Source organism: Leguminivora glycinivorella, chromosome 21 (genome assembly GCF_023078275.1).
Source record: "Leguminivora glycinivorella isolate SPB_JAAS2020 chromosome 21, LegGlyc_1.1, whole genome shotgun sequence".
In the NCBI taxonomy this organism is placed as follows: domain Eukaryota; kingdom Metazoa; phylum Arthropoda; class Insecta; order Lepidoptera; family Tortricidae; genus Leguminivora; species Leguminivora glycinivorella.
This window is the reverse complement of record NC_062991.1, coordinates 16,010,099-16,028,300: the sequence shown is the minus strand read 5'-3', so window position 1 is coordinate 16,028,300 and position 18,202 is coordinate 16,010,099. Positions and strand designations below refer to the sequence as shown.

General features: G+C 36.2%; 1 protein-coding gene across 3 annotated transcripts in view; it reads left to right on the top strand.

The window, feature by feature from the left end:
- Window positions 1-18,202, top strand: part of LOC125237439 (zinc finger protein rotund-like) — a 223,679-nt gene that overhangs the window by 166,220 nt on the left and 39,257 nt on the right. The window contains exons 1-2 of one of the 3 annotated variants that reach the window (XM_048144507.1): window positions 14,457-14,721; window positions 16,598-17,005. The exons of 1 other annotated variant lie outside the window; for it this stretch is intronic. In XM_048144507.1, the coding sequence (XP_048000464.1) occupies window positions 16,598-17,005 (408 nt within the window). In that variant the 5' untranslated portion in view covers window positions 14,457-14,721. Of the gene's footprint in view, window positions 1-14,456; window positions 14,722-16,429; window positions 17,006-18,202 lie in introns of those variants that run through there. One more of the 3 variants, XM_048144506.1, reaches the window with a different exon arrangement.

The window sequence follows — 18,202 nt, the reverse complement described above, 5'->3', positions numbered from 1 at the left end:
GCCGTCCCTATAATCGCACTTACTAATAGTGCGACAGGGACGGCCTGATATTTTATCGTCTATCGCGCGACCATGCTACCCGTGCTGTACTAGCTTTAGCCCGCGGCTTCGCTTGCGTTAGAAAGAGACAAAAGTAGCATATGTCACTCTCCATCCCTTCAACTATCTCCACTTAAAAAACATGTCAATCCGTCGCTCCGTTTGGCCGTGAAAGACGGACAAACAAACAAACACAAATTATCTTTGGTGAAACAACGAATTCTTCCACTTCAGATTATAGAGTAACCAGCTTTTCCCATTTATAATAAACTAGCTTTTGACCGCGGCTTCGCTTGCGTAAGAAAGAGACAAAAAGTAGCCTATGTCACTCTCCATCCCTTCAACTAAATCCCCTTAAATAATCACGTCAATTCGTCGCTCCGGTTTTGCCGTGAAAGACGGACAAACAAACAGACACACACCCTTTCCCATTTGTAATATTAGTATGGATTTGACATTATTATTTATATTTAAATAATTATATATGTATAGCCCAATTTCGTCGGTAACAGCGTGTTATGTAATGGCGTCGTTGGGGAACAATCGTCTGTCACGCCGTGAAGGTGTGTTCGATTCCCAGGATTATATAAACTTTTTGTATTTTTTTGGATATAAATTTCGTTTTTTTTTATTGACTGAGCAAGAATGGAGAGCCGAAGGTATCAATTTTGTCTTAGAGAACATATTGATTTTTTTATTGTCATTATGATTTTCTATTTATTAAGTTGAGATATAAAACACAACTTTTAATACCCTCGCTAAATATAATATTTTATCGAAATCACTCCTTAGATAAAAAAAGTCCACTTGAGTTTTTAAAGCATTACGTTACTCAGTTAACTATTGCATTTTCATTTACTAATTTAAGATTTCAAAAGCGATTTGAATACCCTTGCTCCATCAAAAATAAACAATTAGAAAAAAAAATCATTCGGATCGTAGTTTAGAAACTAAAATTTATCTATACTTTTTGGATTTTTTTTTAAATATCAGATTAGGATAATTATGTTAGAAATTCTGAGTTCGACGAACAAAAAATAGTGTCACATAGTGTTGTGTTCCTGCCGGTGAGTAAGGCTGCCAGAGCTCAACGAGGGTGCGGGGTGCTGACGACGGGAGGACTTACGGAACTAATTTGTTCCGTCTATTGTCCTTTGAGTCGTCGGCAACCCAAACGCTCCTTTGAACTTGTACACTCCTTTTTGCTGTGCATACGCAGCAAAGGGGAGTGTACAAGTTTCTAATGGGGCGGCAACGCGCAAGCGACACTCTTCGAGTTTCAGGCGTCCATAGGTTACGGTGACCGTTTTCCATCAGGCGGACCGTATGCTTGTTTGCCACCGACGTAGTATTAAAAAAAAAAAAGAGAAAAAGTCCTGGATTCGAACCCAGTACTTCCATGCAAATCATGCGATGGCACGTATTTACCGCAAGGCTATTTAAACAAGCTGTCGCCGCTTAAAACGAAACTAAAGAATAAACCTATTCAACTAATGAACCTTCTCTCAAATTTTAATGAGAATTTGTATGCATGCAGTAAAGGAGAAAACGGACAGAAAATCAAAAGTATCACCCTTTATAGTCCGAAAAAAATGAAATATTGACAGGTTTTCAAATAATCAACTGCTTAGTAACCTTTTGTATTCTCCATCTTCCGCGTTACCATAAATAAACACGTATGTGTACAACGCCTCCCATACAAACACGACTTATCATATCGCGGCGTTGTATAACTTGAATAACACCCAGTGCGGTGGCGAGTGTTACATTAACATTATATATAATGTAATGTCTGTAACGAGTCGTACGAAGCGATTTGAGTGACGCGGTACAAGAATTGAGCAACTATTACGCCGTGGCTTACGTGAACGACAATCGCGCGACCGTCTCGCGTCGCCTCGCGTCGCCTATCATGTTATATGCGAATCCAGTTATGAGAAATAATGATATGCGTTTTTACAGTTATGCGTAATATACGTTATGCCAAATCATACTAGGAGTATTAAATTATGCGAATTAATATATACTCTCATAGTTCATCGACGGTGCCCATTTAAAACACTTCCATAGGTTTGATTTCGTCGCGCTGCGTCGCATCGCATCGCTTTTCACGCAAGCCACGGCATTACTCGTTGGTGCTAGGCGCGCAAAAGGTTCTTGATTGAAGCTGCTGTGCCTTTTTGCCTTACTACTTATTGCTAGAATTTGCAATAGCGATAGAAATGCGGATAAGCCATTAAACATTTAGCCTCACGTTCGACCTGCAGACTTCTGGTTCTGTATAACAAGTTTTAGATTAGCCCAGGACCGGGAGAAGGGGGGTACTAGAAGGGAGGCCTATACTCAGCAGTGGCGATAAAGGGCTGATATGATGTTGATGATGATAACAAGTTTTCCAAACCTCGGTGGGGAGATAACAGGGAGTCTGCAGACAAACTTCTCTCAAGGCCAGAGAATAATATCTAATAGGAAAAGGGTTTCCTTCGTATTTTTACGGAAACATTCGTAATTTTCATGCTAGTTCAGGCAATGTCAGTACATCTTGTACTGAAACTGACTGAAATAGCATGACACGTTCGTACGTTTCCGTAACAATACGAAAGCAAATCTTTTTGCACTACATCTGTACCATATAAATAATACAAGTAAGTACATAAGTAGTTATAATAATGACAGGGTGTTCAAAATACAAAAACGAGCGTTACGGATAATCTCCCACAAACCTTTTGATCACCCCGCCAAGGGACTATTCATCTCCCAAAAGATACTAACACTACCCGCGGTTTATATATTGGAAGCATGCAAATATGTTAGAGCAAACCTTGTAAACTACACAAAGACTTGCACTCGCTCCGAAAATAGCCGTAGGTTGCCCATGCTAGTTGCTCCTATCCAAAAACTCGCGAAAGTTCGAAAGTCTCTCAGTGTAATCGGGCCCAAAATATATAATAAAATTCCTCATGATATTACAGCTTTAAGTAAGGATTCATTATTTGTAAAAAAACTTAAATGTCTACTCCTAAATCAAGCATGTTACACTGTCGAGGACTTTATGAAATAATGTAATTGAATAATATATAATGTATTTATGAAGTAATGTATTTGAATGTATTGTAATTGTAATTATAGCTTGCAAAATTATGAGTTGAACAAAAGTAAATTTGACCTAAATATTTTTCTTATAATTAGTTAATGGATAATGTAATTTTAGTATCTTACCATGTACCTTTAACATGTAGTACCTATAATTTCTGTGATAACCTGCCTTGACCTGTAAAATGTTTTACTTTTACCAATAAAGAAACTGAAACTGAAACTGAAATGATGCCATGATAATACGAATAACCACAGTATCCCCAACTTGTGAACAGATTATATCAATCGAGAGGCACAGACAAACTCGTTTCGCGGCCACACGAAAGTCACGGTCATTGCCTAATAGCGCGCATGCGTATTAGCGGCCGACTAATGCTCCGGCGCATACTACATCCTTCTTTTATTATATATAAACTCCTGGATTCCATGTTTGCTCTTGACTTTGTTAAAATAGTTGAATTTTGTTCGCGTCCCGTTTTCATATATTTTTTTTAAATTATAAATGGGCTTACTCCTGAGGCCCGTTTCTCGAAAGGTACAAGCCTTGTATTACCTCTACAAGTGTGTTTCCATGATAACCCATACGATTTGACAGACACCTTTCGAAAAAACGGGCCCCTGACCACAGACTAGCCAAAGGCAAAGACATGGCCTACTATGGAGTGAGCTCGCCCAGAAGATGCCTGTTCACCCTTGATTTGAAGGTTGCCGGGTTATATTAACACTAAACCCCCCCTCTTTCTCTTCCTTAAGGAATGATGTTAGTTAGAACTATCCTACACCTTTCTTGGGACTCGAAGAATATTATTTCCATACCAGTAAAAATACTCATCCTCCTTGCGTTATCCCGGCCGTTAGCCACGGCTCATGACTCTCATGAGAGCTAATAACACTGCTATGTCTCAGGAAGGTACTTGTACATATATACATACATACATACAATCACGCCTGTATCCCATAAAGGGGTAGGCAGAACACATGAAACTACTAAAGCTTCAGTGCCACTCTTGGCAAATAAGGGGTTGAAAGAAAACGAAACTGTGACATTGCAGTGACAGGTTGCCAGCCTCTCGCCTACGCCACAATTTAACCCACTTAAGGTACTTGTATTCCCTTAAAATACTATAAATATCTCGGGAATCGTCTAAGGAACCATCTGAGCCTTCAATGCAATGGTCCAGAGTTGCTAGCCAAGGGCACAATCGCTGACACTCCGTGGCAAATGGTACAAGACGTAACCTCCCACCAATACGGAAGAGCGGAGAGAACTACAATACAGAACGTTGACAAGTGTAATATTGGCTAATATGCCCAGATTGGACTGCCATCGCTGACGAGGGCCTAGCTTTACATCAAAATCAAAATAATTTATTCAGCAAATAGGCCACAGGGGCACTTTTACACGTCACATGTACATATTTACAAAATATTTAAAATTGACCCCCTTTCTTCCCGTGGGTGTCGTAGAAGGCGACTATGGGATATGGGTTAAATTGTAGCGTAGGCGAGAGGCTGGCAACCTGTCACTGCAATGTCACAGTTTCGTTTTCTTTCAACCCCTTATTTGCCAAGAGTGGCACTGAAGCTTTAGTAGTTTCATGTTTTCTGCCTACCCCTTTATGGGATACAGGCGTGATTGTATGTATGTATGTTGTATGTATGTATGTATTTAAAATTGAATTGAAATTACAATTGATACTATTATGTTATACTAATTCTAAGTTCTAACTAAAGTTACCTCTATTATACAATTAATTAGAGATGTAGAAGGTCTCTAAATGTCGAATTACAACCAAGAACTACACTAAATATAAAAGTACAAATACAAAAAAAAATCTAAAATTACTTTAGAGGTGCAAATGACTTTAAATGTCACAACTAAAGATCATCTTGCGGTTATGCCCTGAATACTCTCAATAATCAGCAGTCGAGACTAGACCCATGGGCTTATCTAAAATACATAGTCACAACCGATATCTCAGGATCTTAGTAGGTAGAAGGAGTAAGTAGTCACCATTTAGGAGTGAAAAAGTCAATTTGCTGGCGAGATTTAAGCGGCTAAGGGCCGGTTGCATCTAACCGTCTGTCATCGTTAAAGCGTTCGTTAAATTTCATTGTATGAGAAGTTCCATAGAAGTCTGCTGCGTGACGATGATGTGCCTGTCAAATGTGGTTGATGCAACTGGCCTTAAAAATCGTCGTCGTCTAAACGGTCTGAAGTGTTTTCGGCAGGCACTGGCGACTTAGTTTAGGCGTCACAAAATAGGCCCCGTCCAAATCCACAAACCACAAACAAATTTAAGTCAACTGTCCAAAACATGATGTACCTACAGGACCATAGGGTTCATAGGCTACTATTCTTTTGGAATGATCCAATACAGTGACACAAAGTAATCCAAGCGGAAGACAAGTTTCTTCAACCATCTTCTAGCGAATAAGATCTAAGTTTTTTGGCACAACAATACATCCCAATTTAGCCCAATATTCCAACCTTTTAAGGAAGCTTCAAATAGATCGTATCGTCTAATAACAGACGGCCAAAGTACCTAGCCAACTTAACAATCACTTAGCTTCGTTGCTAGCTTTCTTTACTTCTTTGGGTAAGTATCCAAAAGCATAAATAAACGCTTGCGATAATATATTGTAGTAGCTAGATATCTCTGCTCTTCCGTATTGACGCGATGGAGCCAGACTGTTTCTATCGGTGTCTTGGTCTAGCGTCATATTTGTCATTCGCTAGGCTGACAGTAATGGTGCGACAGAGACAGACTGTTTCGATCGTCACTTTCCGTCGATTGTCAGTTCGGCTAGGCCGACTGATAATGTATGGGAAGCAAAAACTAAGTACAAAGTGAATCATACTACCAAGGCCAACAAGTACTGACGCACTTGACTGTTCCTAGTCCGTATTTCGTTTATAAATAAGGTTGATTTTGAGGTTATACTGGTCAAATCAGTGGCCATGGTAAGGTGTTATTTTAAGGGCGTAATTAAAGTAATTACGAGTGGCAATGATAAAATTTGACCATTTGTCATTTTTGAGATTGATAAAGCAATTTGTGAAGACAAAGAACGGTTGAATTTATTGGAGGATTGAAGGCTAATTATGGTTTTAAGACGTATGAGGAATTGATGTAAATTATTCAATATGTGGAACATAATCTTACATTATGAATTACATTATGAAAATTTTTTCAAAATTTGATCGATATTGTTAACAAACTATTTAACAGCATTATTTAGATATATTTATTCTTAACATTTGTGATTACATATTAGGTACATACTCAAACTCATGGCCTGACGTACTGTAGCTATTGTAACATGTAACTTCAAATCAAATTCAGATTGTTAAGTTAAAGAATGCATGCATCTTCAGAAATATCAACAGATGTTCCAAGAAAATAAACTACCTAATTTTATACAATTTATTATATTATATTTTTTGATTTTATTCACCACGATTTAAGATGATTTACTTCTATTATGTCACTGTAGATAATAACAATAAAATTGCATTGATTAGAAATAAAGCAAAACGCTATTGTATCACAAAAATACGTCATATCAAACATTTTAAAAAGGACAATTCGATTGATTCCAAAATTCTTTAACCTAGTAAAAATGTTAAAAAATTGGACAAAAAGGTAAATCTGAAAGCTTAGCACAATGCAACACACAATGAAGTAGATCAGTGCAATAAAACTGCAGACAGACGGACAATCGGTGATATGTTGAAGAAACAAGGTGGGCTCTGGGGTTCCGTGACAATGAGGGGCGTACTACGTTTTTTAAAGTTTTTGTATGAAAAAGTACCCTAATTTTGTAACAAGGGGCATGTGCCCAAGATGTTTTCAGGTGACTTTTATCTTCATTTTATGAAAAAACGGGAATTTTAGTCACAAGTACAGAATGTAATTCTGTATTAATTTTGGCTTTAGCAATTAAAGTAAGTACATGTAAAAAAAATACTATATTCCGCAGGTACATATTTTTATTCTTCGTTTTTGCACAAAATCGCTGTATAGATTACAGATATTTTTTTATAAACGCTTTCCAGTGTTCTTGGTAAGTAAATTACTTTACATTTTAATTAATTGTATACCGTACTTACATAATAAAAACTTGAGTACATTTAATGATTTTGATAAAAATTCAAAAGCATTGAAACTCCTACTATCAGAGTTTTGAACGATTCACGGTTATTTTCATTAGACATATTGACCGGGATATAGACCGATTTATGATTTTTGAACGCAGCCAACGCGCGTGAAGAAGGGTAGATCGCGCGCTGTCTACGCAACTTTGACATCTACCCGCCTTCGTCAGTTTACCGTGATCATGATGCATGCAAACTGCGTCGAAATATCGGGAGCTCGACAAAAATCAAAAAGGTAATCACGGTCTATATCCCGGTCAATATAACTCCTACTATAGTTATCTAGGACGCCAAAATATATGAAATCCCGATATGGCTATAATTTGTCTCCAAAACTGTAACAGAGTACTACGTGGTAGTTTTATCTTTGCTACTACATATTTCGCCACTTTATAATCTACAACTGTCAATATTTCCGTTCCAAAACGAACCCTAAAAAACTGCATTACTACATCGTGGGAGACTTTTTTTTGTAAAACTTCTCTTTTTACTCCAAAAGGGGAGGTTTTTTCTTTGTGCTGGCTCAGGTGGCTCGCATGAATAGCTCAGATTTTGCCCATAAAATATGGCACGGGATGAATCTATACAATTTTTTGGAATTGCGTCACTTGAAATGATTATGGTTGGAGGAAATTGCCATGACTTGTTCTTTATGATTTATATGATTTTTTGTGGCAATCATTAAATTGATTAGGGCAAAGTCCGGTTTGGTTTAATTTAATTCTCAGTAAAAATGAGCTTTGATTCAATAAAACTGAAATGTTGAAATTTTACTAAATAAAGCAATATCAAAATTTAGTTTCCTTTAAACCCCTTAATTACCAAGAGTGGGACTGAAAGTCAAGCAATTTTTTTTATGTCCTGTCCCGTACGAATACAGGCGTTAGTTTATGTACATGTGTAAATAAAGGCTTTTGCCACTTAGAAAATCTTCACCAAAATTTTAATACTGGACTCAAAGAACTACGTTTTTAAATAAGACATAACTTATTAAAATAAAAAAAATATCTTTAAAATAGTTGTGTATTAAGTCAATTTTGCAAGTGCAGCACTAGTAATAGTAGTAATGTTTCGAATAATAAACACAGACTTAAATTAAAGTCAGTGCAAAGACATAAATTTTAACCTGATCTCCGAACATCTGCACTGCATTAACCATCCTTTGTTAAACTTAAAATCTTTAAAACTATGGTCGGCGCCGCGGGATCACTAATTCTAATAAATTCCAAAACTACGGGAAACGCACATTTTTCGTATACGCCATAGCAAAATTCTCTTGAGTCCCTAATCACAAAATGATTGCTATAAACTCCGAAGACGTCAAGGAAAAGACAATCTTAACAGAAAGGCAAAGGAATTTAAATGGTTTAACCAATTATGGCACTTTAAGTATAAAGATTTAAGGGATGCTTGTCAAGATGTTGCTCTAGAGAATACAGAGAAAAACGAACTAAGTCGCTTTATCGACAATGAAAAATAAACTCAAGAACTTAACAATAAGGATGAAGATGAATTGTTTGTATAAAGTGATATAGGACAGGATGATGATAAGGGATGTTGGCAGGTAGAGAAATTTGAACATTTTGAAAAAAAATAAGGGTCTATGATACAAAAGATGGTGTTGGCGTCATGCTGGGAACCGATGCGGCGGATGCAGTTTTAGATTCTACTCGAGATTTCAGAAATGACGAGACAGTTAATTAGATATGACCAGTTGCATTGATTTTTGGGAAGATATCTGGAGGTTTTAACAGTGACTCATAAAGATGGAACTTAATTACTGGCAGTAGACTGAGGTGTCTAGAAAAGAGAACAAAAATAGGCAACCTATTTTCACAACCTCTATTTATTTCAAAATTTCTAACATAAATATTTGTTTTTCTATCAAGTGAACAGAAAATGAGGAAATCTATGAAAACTGTATTTATTGTACAGTTTTTGTAACCTGTCATATTTTTTTAAAAAGAAATCAGTCAAATTTTAATAAAAACATCTGCATAAAACAATCTATTCTGAATAAACACTGGCCGAAAAGATCTTCATCGGAACACATTGCCACAATAAAGCCTAAAAAATACTAACAACACTTTCAACTTTATATCTAGTTAATAATAAAGTATAGTTTTGAGTGTGTATAAAATGAGAATTAAGAAAAAAACAGGCGCCCACATCTTCCGACAGGAAAAGGAACTTATTTGATTATAATAAACATTAGGTTGATTCAAAATAAAAAATAAACCAGGTGCATAGACAAGAAGCTTTGTTTTTTAGCCATACTATTGTTTGGCTAGTAATAAAAGTTGTATGAAAACCCCTTTTGAGTGCAAAAAATGAGTTTTTTGACCACCCATGTTTTTTGGTCGGTAGCTAAAAGACTTTTTTGTAGTTTTGTAAAAAAGTGTAATTTTAAAAGTGAAAGTTTGTTGTTTTGTTTGCTAAGAAAGGAGTTATAAAATTATTTCGGCTTCCTTATGCTATGTTTTAAGTTTTATTAGGGGTAGCTATTTTATTAATAAAATATTATAGACCCTGTAAAATTGTACAAGTAACATCATTATTTAAAAAAAAACGTAATGTATTTATGAAACAGAAAACAAGGCATCTTGCGACTTCCAAGATATTTTAAAGTGAAATTGGTCCAAAAATATGGCAACATTCTATGTATGTTACACCACATTTTCAACCTTTCACCAAACTATTATGAATCAGTGTTTTGGTGGTGACTGGTAGTTATCGGGAGTAATTCGAACTCCCGCTAGGCTCAATGAGCTTCTTGTTTCGAGCTAAAGGACATTTTTAGTTTAGACCTTAAATACTTAACTATGTACAAAATGTCAATATGTTCTTTTTTTTTCGATAAATATTGCAAACACAATTTCCAAGGTCTGGGGAAGTCCCCAACCTACATTAAGTTAAGATACTCATAACGTCAAACATACTTACAGGTAGAGATGGGTAGTGAGTAAATACTCAAGAGTAAATATCGAGTAAATACTCAAGAGTAAATATCGAGTAAATACTCAGTATTTACTCAAAATACCCGTATTTACTCGTTTTTACTCAAATTGGTGGGTATAAACTATTTAGCGTGCTGAAATGGAAATACAAATTAGAAATATTGGTGTATTTTGTTATCGGCTACTAAGTTAAGTAATCAAATTTATATGAATTTTATTTTAAGGACGTGCTCTCCATACATGTAACTATTTTTCACAAAAATAAAATTCAGAAATTACCAGTGTATTATATATACATCATCTGATAGGTCTTTAAAAATTAATTGAATGTTTCTAAAAAAGTTTTTTAATAATATGAACAGTTTTGGAATAAAACGATAATTAAGGCCGAAATAATGTTTATACCTTTATAACTTTCGAATTCGTTGTTGGAAAAATATCCAGAAACCGTCAAATTATTGCCCATATAATACAAAACACAAAACTAGTACTTTAAACGTCATCAGCTGAGCCATTTTTGAGTTTTCTTTAGAAAACCCTTAATAAAAGGTCGTAAGTGCCACATTAACAATCACTTCCGAACGTCATGCCGTTATCTAGAACATCAATTTAATTCAAGTCACATACTTTTACTGTAAATACCTGCTTTTTTAAAACAAAACTGCTAACTAAACATTATCACTATTTTTTTCTCACAATGATTACCTCTTTTTCGACAAACTAAGACTCCCATAAGCTTCTAATAATATAAATCTCATTTATACATGTCCACACAGTTAAAATAAACACGACTAAGTACTTAAATCTCATTTTTTAAATTATTTTTAGGTAACAGTTTCTACTCACCCAAATGAGTAAATACGAGTATTTACTCGGTGCTTTGAGTAAATTACGGGTAAATACTCAGTATTTACTCACCCCTACCCATCTCTACTTACAGGCTTACTTGGAAAAAAACAAGTGGACCTACCATTCAATAAAGAGGCTATCTATGTATGTCCACAATTTAAGTAATATTTTTACTACGTAACTGCTAGAATAAGTAAATACACATATCATGCACCGGTTTCTTGTCATGACTACCAGTCTTAACCTAAAAATAAACCAGCAAACTAATTACAAACGGTAACAAACATGACTTCACCGGCGAAAAACTTAAACTCAAGAGACAATTTGAAAAATCGTCTTACTCCGTAGAACCCGTCCCGAATCCGGTTCAGAACATTTGCGTGATGGATCACCGGCTACTCGCACGCTCCTCCCCCCTTACCACTTCACCCCCTCTAAATAACTTAACCAGCAATATTACCATGCACATTACCCATTGATGCTTTTGCAAGACCAAACTTAACCACCTCACTCTCAAAACCAGCAACGGTTGCGGGTGTTGGGATTCTTACCGTTGAAGGAAATTTTAAATTATGATTATAGTGACGAGCTATAGATCGTGTAGATCAAAATGGCGGACTCCCAAAATACAGGTTTTGTGATGATGGAACACGTAGGAAATTAGTTGCACACGTCAGTTGCTAGCTCATGTTATAACGATTTGTAGCTTTGGTTTTATATTTTAAGTCGAGATGAGATGTAGATTAAGAACAAGTATCTTTAAATTAGGACTATATACATTCTTTCTGATTTTAAGACCTTCAATGCAGATTTGTAACGACAAAATTAAAAAAAAATTGTCATTTTTAATATTTTTTATTTCTTTTTTAAATCAGATAAAATCAAGTCATACTACAGCACCTGTGGGGACACTTGATGTACAATTTGAATAAAAATAATGAATTATATTTGATAAAACATTCTTATCGAGCATCCGACTTCCGTCCCCAGGCAGGTGAATTGCCACCAAAAAAACCTTTTCATTCAATTGTTGTCAAACCCTTGCACAGACTAAAAAACATTAACATGTTGAAAGAGTAAAAAATCATAGCTTCAAGGCCATTTCTTATTCAATTTTGACGCAACCCCAATTTTAGAAAACAAAAGTGTCTAAAAACGTACAGCAAAAAACATATTGCAAACAAGTGTTTGTATTAGCTTCTTGTTTTTAAAAGAAACGAAGAAATAAAATTAGGTAGTTATAACAAAAAAAAAAAAAAAATTGGGAGGCATCTTTTTATCACATTGTGCTTCGAAAATCGAAAGTTTATAATAAAACTTTATTACTAAGTGCAATAAAAAGTTGCTATCCTCTTTTGTATTTTGTCTTTACTGATTAACCGATTTGTATGGGACTACGAACGGCGGTGTTTTAGAAGTTCATTTTATTACTCCTTGCCAGTATTGTTTGAATGGGATATTGTTTCAAATGTGGAGTGAAACGATATAAATCCTTATTATCGTATGGTCTTGTAAGTCGTGGTAATTTAGTAAATGAAAATTACCTATTACTTATACACGTTTTTAATTAAATAAATTAGAATTAAATAAACTTATATTAAAAGCGTTTTTTTAATCCTCAGCTCGTAGTATTTTCTAAGAAAGGCATTTTAAATAAGTGTCTAATATTATTTCTCTGATTATTATTTTGGGATCTTACAGGAATTTTTCCCTTTTTTATTTTGATTTGAACTAAAAAATGTGTTAATGGTTCGTATTTTTTTGTATATAATTTTATTATGCAACAAAAATGAATAACAAAATAAAATATGCCGATACGAAATCCCCTTTTTAGGGCTATAATCTCCGATGTCCGCGCGATCCCTGACCACGGTCACTGGGTGAACATCTGCCGGCTCCCTCATACATACATACATACAAACATTCATACAATACATCGATCGTGTGTCACTGCCCTTATTAGCGTCTATTGCGGGTTTAATGATATCTATGAATATTTAAATTGGTTTATTTGTGATGGTATTAAAATTACCGTGTTTTTTTTTACCAGATTTTTTTTAGTATGCGGTATGGGCTTGTTTGATAAATAAAGTAATATTAGAATTCAAAAGTGATTTGTGAAATAAGTAAGCGTAGAAAATTTTAAATTAAAATAAGTATTTAAGTGAGTTACAATGTACCCATGTTCTGAGATTTTGATGGGTTGATTAGGTATTTAAAGTTTTTGTTATTATTTTATGCAGACGTTTTGTTCATTATGTAAACATTGAGGCAAAAAAAATGTATTCATTTTAAGTGAGAGGTAATATTTTCATGTAATATTCATTGGTTTTGTTATTTAATTATTAAGTAATTATGGATACTGAGTACTTATTGATTGTATTTAAAATAATGTTCTAAATTTTGAAGGAGTGGCACCTAAATTGGTAACGTTTTCAAATGCATTCAGTTTTTTTTAATAAAAAAAAACTAGTAAATAAAAACCAACGGTATTTTTGTGACTCGTCGTCGATATTGGTTCGATCTCCAAAGACGACGATTTCACTTGCAAATTCCCGGCACCGGTTCCCTTGCATACAATTAGACTCCCTCATTTGCGCCGGACACCCCACTTTAATCAATAACTTCTTTTTCGCGGCCTTCGCCTTTTTTCCCGGCGCGAAACTCTTCGCGCACTTCGATATGTGTCAATCGTTTATTCAACAATTTACGATTTCGCAAAAACACCCGCAAAAAACCCCAAAAGCTCGGTCAAAAAATCGTCTACCACGCATCTCGTATCTTGTAGCCATTTTAATTATTATTTAATACCGGGGGACGAGCACGTGGCGTGCGCCCCGTCTCGCTCCGACTCACGCCTCGCGCCCCGCGAGCCTCGCGCCGTCCTTCTTACTCTGGGCCCACTTACACACATAAAAATGGTGAATAATAAAAAAATGTGTACACATTTTTTTCGCTTAAACCGCGGCGCGGCTGTGTGCGTGCGGCTCGCGCGCGACCGGGACGGCGCTAGCGCGCCGAGCGGCGCCGCCGATCCCCACTCCATTTTTTTAAAGCTCGCGTCTTTCGTTGTTAGCGTCCGTGTGATTTTTTTCATTTTATGTGTTAGTGTACCCCTCGCGCGGTAGTTCACTTTTTCTACTATAGATCTGAATTTCAGTCTCGTTTTTGCCGCGCTGGTCTGAGGCGGCGAGTTGCATTCGTCAGCGCTGGCCTGCAGCACAGCAAGCTCGAAGCACATGTCCGAGGCGCACGCGAGCCCTGAGTGCGAGAGGGACGCCCTCACCACATGTGGTCGACAACTATACACCTATAGCACACTAAAATATTGAGCACAAAAAATCTGGTAATTTTGATCCTAGTAACGACGCCGCATTCATAATTGTGCCGCAGGGTCAAGAGCACGGTGCGTTTTTTCGGCCGGCATTTTTTTCCGAATTTTTATTTTAATGTTTTTCGTGTTTTTGAGAATTTTTGGCGACGAAACCTGGGACTGCCTTGCCGTGTTGTGACATAGTGTTTACCTTTATTATGTGATATAAAATAAGTGACATTTAGATAAGAACAAACTGTGATTTTAAAATGGTGATAATTGGTGTATGAAGACTTGGACAGTGACAGGTATGGATTTTTTCTTTTTTAATTAAACGGGGGTGGACTCCTTGCGCTCCCCCTGGGAGGGTAAGAGGGTAACTTTACGTAAGATCCCTCGCTCGCAGACGACCTTGGATGCCCGACTATAAATACGGAAATATTTTTGGACAGTGTGCCGAGATGTTATTTTTAAATTAACTTTTATTGCAGTATGAAGCTTAATGATCGCGAGAAAGATTGTTTTGTTTATGTTTCGTTTACTTTTTATTATTTTGTAAGAAAAATACCAAGGAATCCACTCCCATAAAAAAATGTTATAAATATTTATTTTTTGTCTGAAATGTTGTCTTCTACAAATTTATCTTAAAGTGACCATAGAGAATTAGTTTTTTTACGCAACTTAATCGAACCATGGCAAAAGTTTTTGCCACCTAACCTTGTATTGCACGGTCCACTAGCGATGAAATATCGTAAGCCAGTTATGAAGTGTCACCAACCGGCACAAAAAGTGCGTAGAACACAGTTTTTAAACAAAAAATGCTCTTGACACGACCAAGAATATTTGAAAAAATGCCCCCATTCAAAGAATTATTACCTGTTGCATTGATCTGTCAATGTTTGAAATATCACTCAAAAACTCAATTTATATTTTTATTAATTTAAATTATAAATAAAATATTTCGTAAGTAATTTTTATATGATTGACATTAAAAAGTTGGACTTTTTACTTGGCTGATTACATCTGAATACTGTACTTTTATTGACAAAAAAAAAACTAAAAAAATATTTATTCTTCTAATGAAATGTCTTTAAAGACGTGACTAACTATATCACTTGTAATTAAACCCATAAAAAAATCAATAAAATCATCATCATCAAAACTGTCATCTCCAAACTCTAAAGCGACTTAGACAGGCAAGTTCGGATAGTTAACAAAAACCTAATTACTGCCCGAACCACTTCCGCGCCCCGAACGAGTATTATGATTACGAATCTTGAAGTCGATCAACCGTGGGGCCCTATACAAATTTAACTTCACCAACATCACCATCAGACTCTATACCTTCAACCAAAAGAACGACATTCGCTTGGAGATTGGTAGCTACAACGGCAAATGGATCTTGTTCTTTGTACGCGCAATTATATCTTTGACAGCCGTGTATGCCGGTCTCTACACGTACACTTGCCGGCACAAGTGTAATTAGATGTACTACTACTGAATCGTCTAAGTGGTCTTTATCTGTTTTAACTTTTGTTCACTTTTGGTCATTAAGAATTTCTGATTTAGCTTCTATGTTACAAAAAGCTTGACAAATCTCGTTAGGTGCTGCTAATTTTATATCAATTAGTATAATCCATTTTGCAATAAAAATAAAAAGTTGAACACGGAGACAGAATTAATTAAAATTTCAGACGCGTTGGTGGTTTTAAAAGCAGATGAGATATAAATCGTTGTAGATTGTAAGCGCGCCTGTACGCCGCATGATTATCGAAGCCTTATTCGATGCGGCATGTGGGCTAGGGGCTAGATCATTGACACAGCCTACACGCCGGCTCTCGTCACCTGCTTGCCACACAAAAAAACAACCGCTTTTTCACTCGTCAAATCTAGTTTTAAATGACCGAGCTTAAACCAATTGATAAATTCATACCCGATTGTACGTTTATTCAAAAAGACAACATTTCAGACCAAGCAATTAGCATTCTTTTAAATCTCGATTTATTGTTCTTCCAGCCAAATCTCAACGGAGGATCTCGAAATATTCCATGACACCCAAAACAAAGCGTAGAATACGAAGACAGAAACCGTATATTTTTGTAAGATAGTGCCAAATAACCACTCGATCGAACGATCGGAACGATATTATACTGTATATTTAGATAGACATTTTTAATTGCCAAGATGATGGAAGGAAGGACTATCGACTACAGGCCGGACGGGGGCGGACTGGACTACCACAACTCGCCGCTCATGGCCGAGATACCCATAGACAACTACTCCCACATACACAGGAGTATAGAACACCTCAGGTCCATAGGGGTCCCTCCGCCCTTGGACCCGCACCGCCACCTCGCCACCAACCTCACAGACTTGAGGCGGTACGAACACCCCGACGAAATGCCTGAAATCAAGCCGTCCGTATTAAGACTATCCGAATTTAAAAGTGGTTTGCAAGACATAAGGATACACAACGACCAGGAGAACGAGGTACAGCGACAGATGACGCCGCACGACGACGGGCCCAAGGGGTACAGCGCGCCCTCCACCCCCCTCTCCGAAAACGGTGGACATAGTATCCAGGAGGAAAAGGTCAGAGTTTTTGCTTTTATAACGATTGGATCAGCATCCTTGAAGGCTTCGGAAGTCTTCAACGCTACCTGACGTCATGGCGCCTGGTAATATTCGGTGGTTTAACACATTGTTCGGGGATCATTATAAAGAATCACGATGCACGAGTTGTTCCGCGTAGTGATTAATCTCGAGATGATTCTTACGCTCATCAAATTAAGTTTTAATTTGAGTTATCGTGCCGTTGGCGGTTTGATCTCTCGACTTTATCTCACTAATTTTGTTTCCACGCTAAGTCGTATACGGATTTTCAACTAAATCAACATGCGTATTATCTGTAGCTCTGTATCTTAATTGTATATAATTATTTATTCTGACAAGAGTGCCTTAAACATGCGCAGGGGCAGTTTAACGTATTCTGGTTGGAGAGCTCTTAAATAAATAAATTCTTCAATACGTATTTGGGTTTCTAAGTACGCCTATTCAATAAGATGTTTGCGTAGCAATTCTTGACACTTCCCTGTTCATGCGGTAAATTTTTAAAAGCGTCTCTCATTCGAGTACCATTTTACATAGATTTATTTCCTCTCAACTTCAAAAAGCCGTGACGCGAATCTTATCAGCATAAGTAGATAAAAAAAATTATTTCCCTTAAAAGTAGATTTAAGTGTCCAGTTGGAAATTACGATACGTCCTTTTTTCTTACTATCCGATGTTTCTTATAAGTCTTATTAAAGGTTATAAGACTTCCTTTTAATTATAAATCAAAGTTTTACATTAGTCGTTCATGTACCAAATGATGTATTGCTAAGTACTGCTTAATTATGTTTAATACATTATTCATAAATGCTTCGATTGAAGTGGATTTTTTTATTGCGTCACACAAGCACATCGATTTCTGTTATTTCATTGATTTTATCAATTTCCTTATCCTCTTATGTAACAATAAGGCCACGCCTACAATTGTCATTAAGGCAATTAATACCATGTTTTCCTTGTGTATTATCTACTAGTGTACTCACCACACTGGACTTGGTAATTTCTACCTGTTTGGACTGATATGATTTATCTTCAGTTGTGTTGACTAAACATGTTTCTTTTAAAGCTTCTTCATTAGCTCCAAAATCATCGTCGCCACAAAGCAAATCACCCTAATTGTTTAATTCGACAATTGTCGGAATGAAAGCCTTAGAGTGACGGCAGTCATTAGTGTCTGAT